The 13,461-nt window shown below is 37.2% G+C and overlaps 1 protein-coding gene across 4 annotated transcripts in view; it reads left to right on the top strand.

The window, feature by feature from the left end:
* VPS13D (vacuolar protein sorting 13 homolog D) overlaps positions 1–13,461 on the top strand; it is a gene marked incomplete at both ends in the record, with an annotated part of 103,760 nt that overhangs the window by 54,815 nt on the left and 35,484 nt on the right. For all 4 annotated transcript variants that reach the window (XM_082009419.1, XM_082009418.1, XM_082009417.1 and 1 more), the window contains 8 exons: positions 1,249–1,428; positions 1,685–1,801; positions 2,146–2,295; positions 2,813–2,962; positions 3,756–3,852; positions 5,526–5,674; positions 8,176–8,310; positions 8,651–8,818. In XM_082009419.1, coding sequence (XP_081865545.1) covers positions 1,249–1,428; positions 1,685–1,801; positions 2,146–2,295; positions 2,813–2,962; positions 3,756–3,852; positions 5,526–5,674; positions 8,176–8,310; positions 8,651–8,818 — 1,146 coding nt within the window. The remainder of the gene's footprint in view (positions 1–1,248; positions 1,429–1,684; positions 1,802–2,145; positions 2,296–2,812; positions 2,963–3,755; positions 3,853–5,525; positions 5,675–8,175; positions 8,311–8,650; positions 8,819–13,461) is intronic.

Genomic DNA, 13,461 nt, shown 5'->3' with positions numbered 1-13,461 from the left:
GAATGTTATCCTGCATATTGTTGAAATAGCAAAGTATGTTTGTAATAAATAATGATATTATTTCTAATGTTTTATTTTAAAAAATAAATTGTGCCAGCTATGTCAGTGGAAGTCAACCTCAATTCAGTGGCAAAAGTACCTTCATAGGGAATATGTTAGCTCTCTGATGAAAGTGAGTCTTCTATGTGCACACTGAATCTGGAATGGATCTGTAGGGTATAAAATGGTAGTATCACTTTGAAAATCTTGCAGATAGGACACCATCATGCTCTATTGGAGATACGTTCTCCCCCCCCTCCGCGCCCCACCCCCGCTCTCCTTTCTTTTCTTGTTTCTAAATTCCTTTTAATTTGTTGTTTGTTTTTACAAAATGTGTGCTTCGGGTATTTCTTCATCTTAAAACAGGGCAGCAATGACAGAAAACCAGCATCTTGGTCGTTTTGCTCATTCTTTAATAGAAGGACAGTATGTGTCCTCTGTGAAACTAGAAATATCCTGCCAACACTACTTTTGAAGTTTCAGATGCTTGTTCTGATGTAAGCAAAGAAGAAAAAGTATGGAAAGTACTCCGAAGCCTTCACAATAACCTTTTAAGACTCTATTTGTAGTTCTGCTCTGATTAACTTTAAAGGAATGTAGTAGCCATAAAAGGCTCCAGCCCTCAGAGTAGCTAGAGTAAGGATAGCAGCAATGTAGTGTTCCTTTGCCACCTTTGATGCTCTGTTTCAATTGTAATCCCAAAAAACACATCTAGAGAAAAATATTTTACTTAGTTGTATGATGTTGCTTTGATCATTTTGTGATCAAATTACTGTAACTTAGTAAGTTACTACTTGTCAGTTTGAAGCAACCAAAAACACTGCATTGCTGTTTTAAGATGTTGACTCAGTAAGGATTTGCATTCTCATCTTCAGATGCAGAGTTCATCTTTTATAAAGCTTTCTGTAATTTTGAAAATACTTTCAGGAAGGCCTTCCCATGTTCGATCATGGTATGATAGCTTCAGTTTCTGAATGTGCAGTGGGAATACTTAATTTTTGATCTTGGCCGTTTCTTCTAGCTAACAAGCTGATTAAGTATGAGTTACCAGAAGCTTTAGTAATATCAAGTAAATGCTGCTTTTCTTTTAGTTCTGAAGAGTAAGGAGAGGAAAGTAAAATACACTTTTAAATTAATGTATGTAAATAGTTATCTGAAACCTTTACCTGTCAATCACTCCCCCCACTGACCTTTTCTTTCTTTCTCCAGGCAAAGGGAGGAATACTAGGTCTCCATGATGGAGCAGAAGTTGTTCTTGGTCCTGATACCTCACTTGAACTTCTGGGGCCTGTTCCACCTGAACAGCAGTTCGTAAACCAAAAGATGAGGCCTGGGTCAGGAGTACTAGCTGTTAGAGTCATCCCGGATGGGCCAACTAGAGTTCTGCAGGTGAAGGTCCTTCACTAACTAGAATCTAGTTCATTATTTGCTTGTACTTGGAATACCTTTTCCTGTATTGCATCTCTAAATTCTTACCAAAAGTTACCTTTATGAAGGGGGAAGGGGATATCATAAAACAGAAATAATTACAACAAAAGTTTTCATTGTACTTATTTTTAAAAGAAGATAACTGTATAAGGTGGGACAATATAGCTGTTGTTTATCAATGGGAAGTGATCGTTGTCATAATTTATTTATTTATCAGATAACGGATTTTAACCAACGTAGAAATGATCGTTTATCCAGTGAAGGAGATGGACTTCCAGTTACGGAACAAGATCTACGCAAGTTTAAAAATCCAGATACGGAGCAGGAATTAGAAGTAAGCTATTACACCTACTATCTGTCTCTTCTGTTTATTGTTTTCCTTTCTAGGTTTTACAGGGGGGTGGGGGGGATGGTGTTAACTTTTCCCTGTGATGCCCTCTTGTAATGGACTTGCATATTTTCCTGCTAAAACTCCTCATTCTTAGAAGCTGGGCTTATATGTCTTAACACCTATTTATTTGAAGACTAATCATTAATGAGCTGTTCAGCCTCTCTGGAGATGAGTCTAAAAAAAATTAATGTCTTTGCAGAAGTATTCAGCAGCACAGTTTTTTTTTCAGTGTCCGTTTGTTAGTGCGGGGTTGGTTTTTTTTTCCTCTTCACATATTCTTTTCTCAGGTGCTTGTGAAACTGGAAGGTGGAATAGGATTATCTTTGGTCAACAAAGTTCCTGAAGAGCTAGTGTTTGCAAGCCTCACAAGAATTAATGTCCACTACACACAATTGTCAACGAGTCAGGTGCTCGAGCTCAGTGTGCAAGACATACAGGTATTTGCCATTTTGAAACAAATGTATTTGTTCATGGGTGTTCTGCAGTTTTTGTTGTCATAATAGGAATCTTTTTAACTTTGTAAACAAGTCAAACTGAGATTTTTCTCCCTTCCTCATTCTTGGCTCTTTGTCATTACGTAATGAAAAAGCAGCCATTGAAAGCAGGAGTCCTAATGCTGGTAGTGCCGCAGTACAAATCATAGAATCATAGACTAATATAAATCTCTTCTAATTTTTCCAACTAGATTTTGTTTCTCGCTTTGCAGAGTTTTGCCTTTACCTTAGTTTTTAGTTCAGTCTTTGAAATTCAGAATTCACAAATTAAACAGAAGACTGCAATGACTTTTTTTTCCCCACTAAAAAAACTCCTCTAAATTATTAGAATTCTGTTCCCAATATGTAAGATTTCCTTGGAAGCAGAATTGTGGCTACTGATGTAGATTACAGGAGGATACTGTTTTACTGTTTATTGTCACCTATTTAGATTTTGTTGTCTGTCTTGTCCACTCTGTAGGTGGACAACCAGCTTATTGGTACCACACAGCCTTTTATGCTCTTTCTGACACCTAAACTGAGTGAAAATGAACCTGTGGAGACTGGTCCTGCTGTGCAAGTAAATGCAATGAAATTTCCCAGTAAAAATGCACTGACTGATATATACAAGGTAAACCACAATCTTTTGATTGTGCCATGCAGGTATTACTCTATTTAAATGACCTTTCCTGTTCCTAATTTTTACTAGTAGTCTGAATTAAATAATTTGTGAAATACACTTTGACTTAATATGCTATATCCACCTTCTCATGTTCATAGTGTTTAAAGATACAATACAGTGATGAACAGGATAATGAATATATTCAAAAATACAACAAATTAGGCCAGAGCCCTCTTTGTTCTTGTCTGTGACCTTATTTTTCAAGGCAATTATTCTCACCTCAGAACTGATAGGTACCATTGTAGCACAGTGAACCAAAACTTCTATGCTATGCTTTCATGAGTTGTGTACAAGTTTATTTACTTCCCTCTGATAAGCTCTTATCTTGCAGCATAAACCCTGTGTACTGCAGCTATTGATGTTGTTTAGAAATTTATCCACCTCACCACATTGTGAGGGCAAATCTGAGTTGGTTATCAAGACCTGTTTTCTCACTTGGATCTTCACCCGCGTATTTTTACGCTATTTTTGATTTTGGTGTTGGAAAACAGATAAACATCAGATTCTGAAGTGTTAGTATTGGGTAATAAAGCACAATACCTACCAAAAAATTGAATCATCACTAAGTTGCAGGTAACTTTAAGCGAAGAAAAGTACCACATTTTGAAGGTGGGAATCTTACTATGAACCCATTCCAGTGAAAATATTCCGTCAAAGTGGAACACATTGTCCTATTTAATGACTTACATGGATCATATTTCTAGTGTTAAAACTGTAAACTGAGACTTGTTTATCTTTGTAGCATCTGATGATCACTGCTCGAAAGTTCACAGTTCAAATTGAGGAGAAACTACTTCTGAAGCTATTGAGTTTCTTTGGCTATGATCACTCTGAGTCAGGTATAGTATAAAATTACAAAGACCGGTTTTACAGTATACAGAGGTATTATGATCTCTGCACATAAAATAAGTTAAAAATGCCTGGAAAACATCCACTGTTGAACAGAAAGCTGGAAACCTAATGTCTCAGTGGCACCTGTAAAGCTTTCATGATTATCATGCTTGTTACAGCGTTCAGGTAATGACCCATGTAACATGCTGTTGTCCAGTACGCGGTGGCTGAGCTGTGTGTCTGTGGGAAGGAGTCTGGTATTCATCTTAAGTTCCTGTATCTGGATTCATCTAAATTGGGATAAAAGAAATGGTGTTATTAATTTAGCAAACCACTTTGTTTAGTAATGTTTGTTTATTTAAACCCAAGGCTAGAAATGGGATCTCTGTACGTTTGTTCCTTGGGCAGTTCCTCTTGCTTAACTGAAGGAATTTTGGCTGTCTGACCTTTTAGTTGTGGCATCCATACCCCTGGCTCTAATTGTAATACAAGTTTTCTTCCCTTCAGTGAGGCAGGACAGAACTCTTGAATCTTCTAATTTCATAGATGTTGTTCTAATCCTTCTATTATAGGGTTTATCTGTACTTTGGAAACTTTCTGAAATGTCTGTTTTGGAGTGGCAATTCAAAAAGTCACTTTTACTGTACAGTAGGGTGTGTAAGGTTATATAACAAAACAACTGTTGCGGGGAAAAAAATGGTTCTTGGCATGATTCCAAATGTGGGCAAGCCTACAAATGATGCTAAGGAGTGCTGTGTTTTGCTAATCCCCAGTGTCTTCTGAACTGTCTCTGAAAAAATACGAGTATTATGTTTCCCAGTTTTGCAGAGGACTTAAAGACTTAGATTTGTAGTGATGAAGAAAGAAAAATTTTGAGTTACACTCTTACACTGTTTACTGATCTGTCCTTTGTTTTCTTTTACCCTGATGCTTTTGCTGGTTTTTTGTTTCCTTACTTACTGTATGCTCTTCGTAGTTTATCCACTGATGCTGATGAAGTCATCCAAGATTCAAACAAAAATCATTTTGTCATTTACATTCAACATGTTTTATTGTTCAACCTGAGTTCATAAGACTTTTGTCTTTCCCGCTGCCTTCTCATACCACCAGGATGCTCTTACAAATAACACATGAACCTGTTAGTGTCAACCACACTTGGCTCACTCTGTACGTAAATGATTTACTGAATGTCTTCCATGTAGGTATTTTGTCCATTCTGTAGTGATAATTGAAAAGCTTGACATCTTTACGTGCTTTGTACATTTTATTGATGGTTGACCGTGTAAGGAAATACAGAAAAAGCAGAGGAAAACATATTGTAAGACCATGACTAGACAGTAGGAAACAGTGCAGTTATGTTTGTATCACCTTGCTTCTGTATGCTGACAAAGATAATTTAGAAGTGAGATTAAAAGCTCAAATAACTTAAACTTGGATGACTTTTTTATTTAGCTACAAATACATTCAGGTTTTAGAGGTGCAGGCAGATCTGAAGAAAAATTCTTGAGCCTCAAAGTCAACTTCATGTCACAAGGCATGACTAACTTTGCTGGCTATACTAGCAGTTGCACATACTTTTTATTTGTACAGAGAAACTAATAACTTTACAGAGTATGCATTCATAACCCCATATTTATTTATATATAATCTGTTCTGATTCCGATGTTTTGTCTGGATGCAGAGGTTGAAAAGTACGATGAAAACCTCCATGAAAAGGTTGTTGAACAAGGTGGAGCACAAAAGCGATACTACTTTGAAAATCTGAAAATTAGTGTGCCTCAAATAAAGTTGAGTGTCTTCACTTCCAACAAGCTACCTTTGGATCTCAAGGTACGCCAGTGCCTTTACAGAGTGTGCTTCCGTGTAAAGAGATTCCATTGTAGGAGAAAAAGGGAACAGAACTTTAACTTACTACTATTAATTTCCATTTACTCTTCCATTATTTAAGTTACAAATCCTAGAAGTTTCAAGAACTTCTGTTACTTCATTTGCATAATTTCCAGTGTCTTCTGTAATATATTTCACTCTTGTAATTTCACTTGAAGCACAGCCAACTTCACCTAATAACTCACTACTTTACAAAGGATCTTACACTAATGGTAGCGTAGAGAGGCTTAAAGGGTATGACTATCGTTTGTGAGGGCTGAGGTGAGGGTGAAGAAAAGTACGAAGTTACGCAACGTAGGGAGCAAAAATACAGGACAGCTCTTGAGTGGTTTCATCCAAAACCTGTTGTCTCATTGGAGTTGGAGGGTTTGCATGAGCGCTGCGCAATTTGGTTCAATATTAAAGTGAATTCAGATTGAATACGGACTTAGGTGGAAAATCTGGTCCTTTTCATGTGGTAATGAATGTTCTGGCACAGTCGTTTGAGTGAATTGGGGATTCCATATTACAGCAAGACGATAATCTTGTCCAGTGTTCCCAGCTTGTGTGTTGGGACCTTCCTGGACGTAGTAAGGTGCCAACAGTCAGCAATATTTCGGTTCCCTCTGAGCTAATACAACTAATTTCCTCCAAGGTGGGGGAGCTGAAACAAAACCAGCCAACCAAACCATACAAAACCCCTCCCTGTTGTGGAGGAACTGAGCTGCTGCCTGTTGAACTTGTGTGTTCAGAAAACAAAACTGGGAAGCTGACCAGGCTTTTTTGTGCTCTTGATATTGTGGGCATGAAGATGTGCGAGCTTTTAAAGAATTTAGTTTTATGGAATGAGTGTGTACCATGGAGTCCTACCAAAATGACCCAGAATATTATCAGTCCTGCATTCTTGTATTGCTTCTACCAAATTCTTGTGCAAAGGGGGACAATTCATGGCTAGCTGTAATATTCCTTACCATTCAACAGTATCAGCAGTGTCTTGAATGTGTTTGCGCTTTAGCTTCAACAGAAAAATGCTTATCATCTGTTTATCTCAAGTTTAAAGAGAGAAAACAGTTAGTGGTGAGTGCTTTTAAGAAACTAGTAACGTGCAGTGTCCTGTTTGGATTTCCTACCACCTTTGGTATATAATTGCATATGGATATGCCTTGGCAGCCGCCAGCATTGTTCCCAAGAGAAAACTTGGCATACGCATTTATTTTTTTCCCCCTATGATAACAGTCACTGACTGTATTCTGTATATTAACTTTCACAGAAAGAGTTCCATTCAGTTTTGTAGCACAGGAGAGTTTGGGGTAGGAGGGAGAGCATAATCACAGTAGAGCCTTTGTAGAAGTTTTTCTAATTACCTCTAATGTTTCTGGCTTGGACATTGCTGTCTGGTAATTTGGTATAGACAGATTATTTTTATTAGGTACCAGTATTAACAAAGTTGCCTTATATAATATCGGATAGTTAAACAGGAAATTACTTCCTACCCAAGTGAATAATGAGGACTACTCTAGTTAGTCATCCATTTACTGAAAAAATAAATAGATCCTTTCGTACTTGCAAACTTAAATCAGACCTGTAACTTACCTTAATTGCCTGCAGATGGCAGAAAAACACGTATTACTTGCTACCAAGCATGCTTTAGTGATGAATGTAGAACGTTGTAACACGAGTGTCAGGCTTCTTGCCATCTTCAGATTTTCTGATGTTGGTGACTGTGCAGGTGCCATTATCAAGACCTGAAATAGAATGGATCTCTTCCTTTCTTTCTTAAAAGATTAGTTTTCTTGTTAATTTTTCCAAAATTATTTTAGTTATGTGTGTGTAGATACAGATGTATAGCTTTTCCACCTTACCTGTGTTTTTTTATGTGTAGACTGTACCCGTTACAGATGGCCCATGGGCTAATTACTCTCTTAGTTTTCTTCCGTGAAAATAACTGAAAAAGCTAGTTTGAAGAATTTCAATATGCCCCATGTAATGTTAAGAAATGAGCCATAGGCTTGCAGGAAATGATGTATGTTATTCCAGCTCATCCTGACGCTTAATCCATTCATAGAACTTAAGCAGGGTGGAAAATAGCCAGTTTTGTCTTTACTATGTATCAAGGAAATTGATTTAGGGTTCAGTTTAAGTGAACACTAGAGCAGTTATGCTAAGCATGGAAACTTAAACACGTTTTGTTTTGAAATATTCCAATCAAGTGTAGAAAACATTGCATCAGGAGGAGTGTTTAATGACTATCAAGTTACTGAAGAAATGCAATTCTAATAATTGATCGTTGCTTACAAGTAAAAGGTTTATGGAGTGATTGCCCTCTGTATCAAAGCATCTACATGGCAGTGGCAAACTACTCTAGCAGCTTTGATTCATTACCTATTTAAAGATTAATTAATTTGGGTGCTATGAATGAGAGGTAGAGAGAAAAATTAAAGTAGCAATATCTTTTCTTTAATTAGGCGCTGAAAAGCACGCTGGGATTTCCTCTAATCCGATTTGAAGATGCTGTGATTAATCTGGATCCTTTCACAAGGGTCCATCCATATGAAACTCAGGAGTTCATCATTAATGACATTCTGAAACACTTTCAAGAGGTAAGTGTCACAGATTTTATTGTGGAAAAGGCTGAACTTGTCTTGATTGATGAGTTCTCTACTGAGGGTGCAGGAACCCTTTCTTGACTAGTTAAGTGTTTGTGCTTTATTGCTTCTTTGGTATATGGAGAAATAGCACCACGTGCCTCTAAGAATACGCTGCATTTTAAAGTATTGTTGATCTTACTGGTATTTCTGTGTTCATTCAGTACAACTATCTGGGTTTGTGTATGCTTTTGTTGTGGGTGGGACTTTTTTCCCCCCACCCCCTTTTAATCAACCTTGGTAGTGTTAACATGATCCATAAGTGGTATTTCATTTTTTCCTGTTGATTTTATAGGAACTGCTTAGTCAGGCAGCAAGGATTCTAGGTTCTGTGGATTTCCTTGGCAACCCTATGGGTCTATTGAATGATGTTTCAGAAGGCGTTACTGGACTTATAAAATACGGCAATGTTGGTGGTCTCATAAGAAACGTCACACATGGAGTATCAAACTCTGCTGCAAAGGTAATAATTATGTTATTAAAGTTTGCTAAAACAAAAAGCAAAAAGTAGTCAGGAAACAAGCAAAATAGAATTATTGACCATCTTTAAATTGTTTTATGTGCTGTTTGTTTTGTAAAAATTGTGTTTGAAGTGTAGATCTTTTATTGAAATGCGTGTGTGTGAGTGCGTGTGTGTACACACATATATGCACATACACTTCAGGATGCCAGAAATCCTGCGGGAGTCAACGAAACCACTCAAGGCCTTACTACTGATACACATACATTTAGCAGATTGAGTGAGAACTAGAATGTTGCTCAAGTGTGGCGTCCTCTCCTATGTGCAAATGAACAAAGTTATATTATATTATGCAGAGGGAGGGCATTATAGGAATTTGGAGTATTTAAGGAGTTATTTAATATAACAGTTGTTGTTAACTTTTATTTTTGGAAAGTGATAAAGCTGATGTGAATATCAATTATTATGCTAGCGCTTGAGTTACTTCTTTCTTTTCTGTAAGTTTGTTGCCACATAGCAACAAAATAAGGAATTCCTAGATTGCTATGCATTTATCTTTAGTTTAATTCCAAAGTCTCTGCATGGTGAACATTCTTTTGTTCTTCTGATAAGATTGAGAGAATTCAATTATATCAGTGTTATCAGTGAAAATAATTATCTTTAGTGCCTGAGAGAGGTATGATCTGACAGAGCAGCCAAAAATAGCAAGTGGTTTTGATCATGGTCGATACTGTGCTTGATACTGAAGAAACATATGTTGCCTTGGAGGAAAAAAAAAATAATCTTGAAATATTTTTCATTACATACATGGTGTGTCAACATGTACTCTAAATGAACTTTGTGATCATGGGTAGAATTGGAATAATGGTCCGTCACATAAGGATGTGTTGTTAAGGTTTGTTTTTGTGAAAATTTGTTAGTTCCTATTATTTTTATTTTCCAAACTGAGAAGTTTGTACATGTATATTAGCATGGTTCATCCTTTCACAACCTATTCTACTTACTTGTATACGAGGAAATGTACTTTCTTCCCCGCATTAGTGGGAAAAGGTAATTCAGAAGATGAGAAAGGTGAAAGGTAGAGTTTGCATAATTACCGGTAGGTCAAGACTAATGTCATCAAACCTAGTTAAACTGCTGTAGAGATCCCTAGGCCATCACCAAGCGCACAGCTGTGAGCATATCTAACCCAAATAGTTGAACCGTGAGGAAGGATGACATACACCTTCTCTGTCATAATTATCTTGTTCCCAGTATTAGCCTGTTTTGGACAATTTGAAGAAATTCAAAAATGCCACATTGTTGATATTCATGTCTTAATCCCACACCAAGTGATTCTGTGATTATAAGCTCTGCACATACAATCTTACCCAAGCAGCCTGGTAGAATGCTTACTGAGCTTCTGTTAGGCAGTATCCGTCTGTGCAAATGAGTACTTTTGCCCATACTTTCTACTTGTGGTTCTAGTCTCTTGTGACCCATCCACTCCACCCAATAGAGTTTGTTTCTTTAGAGTTTCCTTTCTAGAAAGTGTTGTTTCTTCACTGCAGTCACATCTGCAGCAACAGTCTCATAAATCTTTCTTTAAAAGGCACGAGCCTTCCTACGTTTCCCACAAGGGCAAGGTCATTCTTTGAACTTTGGAGTCATTTGTAACCAAGGGGTTTGTGAAGGAAGATTTTCAAAGGCAGAAGGACAGTTGGATGCTGAACTTCTTTCAAAATTCAATGGGAGCTGAGTGCCTGCTTCCCATTTATACCTTTGAAAATCACCCCGTGTACTATTTATCTGCTTTCCCAGGTATTTTTTTTTCTTCTTGATATATCCAAAACATCTGTGATGCAAGTCTTACACAGTTTACTTTTAAAAACTTTTTATATGGATTATGTATTTGTCCTTTCAGAACAAGGAAATAATTACATCCTTTAGGAAGGCTTAACAGTACATTATGGAACTCCTTGATTAATCCTCCTTCTAAAGGGTGGATCTTAATTCTGCTACATAGAAGATGACGGTAAAGAAAGCTGAAATAATCAGGCTGAATTCTTCCCTATATGTTGCACTGCTTTTAGGCATCTAAATCTGTTAGAAAACTAAGCCAGGAATGTCCATACGATAAAAAATGGACATTTCAAGTACTATTTGTGATGTATTATGTACATGGTACAGCACAGAACTTTGTCTTTTACTCCTTTCTACTCTACCCTGTATACGCCTTATGACCATGCCTAGGATATGTGAAGCTTTGTTAAAAAAATGTACGGGGAAGAAAATAATTCCAATTACCCAAGAAAAACATGACTGAAACAATAGATCATTTTCATCTTGCTATTGGTGCTCTCTGTGGGGAAAATATTTTAAAGACTATTTCACTGCACAAATTTTCACCCGATTCAGCTTTGCCATAGAGGTCCTCATCTTTGCAGCTTATTCTGTGGAGCTGGTAACTAAGGCAGCCAAAACTAGATGAGCCTGTCTTCTGCACAGAAACCGATGGCTGGGGAAATAGCCATTTTGGTTGTTTTGAGTACCTGACTTTTGAAGTGTCCTAAATAAAAATCTGCCCTAGATTTTAAGATGAGTTAGCTTTTAAGGTGTGAGTAGGTAGATGAACAAACAATACAATAATCATCACTTTAAAAGTAACACTGCTTGACTGAATTGAAGAGTAAGCTATTTGAGTTGTATCTGGTTTTGTCATTTTATTGCTTTTCTATTTTATAGTTCTGTTGATTATCCCTGTAATGGCTTTTCCATGCATTTCAGAACACGCAGTGGGTAATGCCTTCTTTCAAGTGGAGAGCTGCAGTGTATTTAAGTTGGCACAAAACCTTAGGTTAAATAAAGTTCACTACAGACAGTTTTGTAGTTTTTATCCCTTGGAGACTCCAAGTTCTGTATTTTTAAAAAGGTCTTTGATCCTAAATATAGACACCTGAGGGAATTTCATTCCCTCTGAATGGAGACTTCTATAGTTGCCATATGCGTAGAAATGTCTTGCATTCTTGGCATCCACACTTTTTTTTCTATTTCCCCCTTTAGGCATGATAGTACTAAATCCTAAATTATTCCTGTTTCAGAGGTGTTTCAATTAGAAATGAATATTGAACAATGAATTAGCTTCTGAACAAAAATGTTCTGTAGCTTGTGTTCTCCAAATGGAAAAGGGTGTTGTGCTGACATAATGAGATTCCTGGTGGTAAAGGACTGAAAAGATTAATCAGCTTGTCAATACTGCATTTAATTTGTCTGATTCTTTCAGCCCTTACAAAGAATTCTGTTATCTTTTACAAATTATGAGCACATAGTAATGTAGTTGTTATGACTCCGCAGCTAGGCTTAGTTTCTGGGGAGGGAGGGAGGGAGAGAGATATATTGGATGGAAATAATTGTTGTGTCCATCCCTTCTTCCCCCCCCAAAAAAATTAATAAACTTCTTGAAAGAGCTTGATTTTCATACTGAACTTTGAAGTTTCCAGTGAGCAACTTAATTAGGCTTTTTAAGGGAAGGTAAACCATCAGCCGCATTTGCATTTCCTTGTTAGGAGTTTGTGGAAGCTTGCAGTTCAGAGAGGCAGGCTTCCTTAGGCTTGGGAGCAGGCACCTGAGATGCCAAAACTTACCTATAGAGGGGTTGGAAGAAATAGTTTGGTGGGTGTTTGTTTTCTGTAACGGCTGAGGAAGAGGCACAAATGAACTTCTGCCCTGGGCTTTCATTCCATTTGTATTTATTTTAATTCAGTTCAGAGTGATGGCAGAGGTGTTTAAGTGATGAACAGAGAGATACAAAAAGATGTAGGGTGTTGGAACCAGCTAAGAAAATTGTAAGACAAGTAAGGATATGAATATTGCTCCAGGTAAGTGTTTGACATGGAGGCATTTCTAGAAAAGGAGTGTGAAAGCAACACAAAGGGAAATAAGAGTTTTAACCCTTGTAAGATAAATCACAGCAGAATCTCAAGTGGTTGGCAATAGCAGAAAAATAAAGATAACTGAATGGAAAGTGAAGAGGAAGTAATAAACAGATTATTTAAAAACAAATCATGAACAAGTGTTTGACTTGTATGAATGTTAACTTTAACAAAACTGGCAATAAGTAAGGTGAGAAGTGGATATAGCAGAGCACAGAAGGTAGGTACAGTTTAAGCAGGTTCTACCCTGGAACAGACAGAAATGTTCCTAACGCAGTCAAAGCTGATGGTTCCCTTTTGTTTAAAGTTTCTTAGTTTCTGTAACCAACCACTCCTATATGATACCATTCAGAAGCAAGAACAACTGGCATTCTCGCATCTTTGGAGACACTGTGGTTCAGTAGTTCTAGGAATATTATCTCAAAACACAACTCAAGTAGTTGAAAAAAAAAAGTTGCATCTTGGTGACAGGGAACTTCTGACAAAAGCCTTTGTATATGAAGCCTGAGGAAGAAGTACATGGTGGTGATTCCTTCGGGAGAGTATGAAACAAAGTAGTCAGCTGCAAATGTAGAAAGATCATGGTGGCATTTGGGTTCCGAGTTTCCTACCATTTCATATTTTCACAATTTTCCTTTGACTCCCTACTCTTCTATGTAACTGTGAACAGCAGAATGTGTGTGATTACTGGCGGTCTCATTCTGGATAAAAATGAGGAAGGCTGGAATACATGTC

The sequence above is a fragment of the Phaethon aethereus genome (assembly GCF_964289735.1).
Source record: "Phaethon aethereus genome assembly, chromosome: 21".
NCBI classification, from domain to species: domain Eukaryota; kingdom Metazoa; phylum Chordata; class Aves; order Phaethontiformes; family Phaethontidae; genus Phaethon; species Phaethon aethereus.
This window is presented reverse-complemented; position numbering and strand designations above follow the sequence as displayed.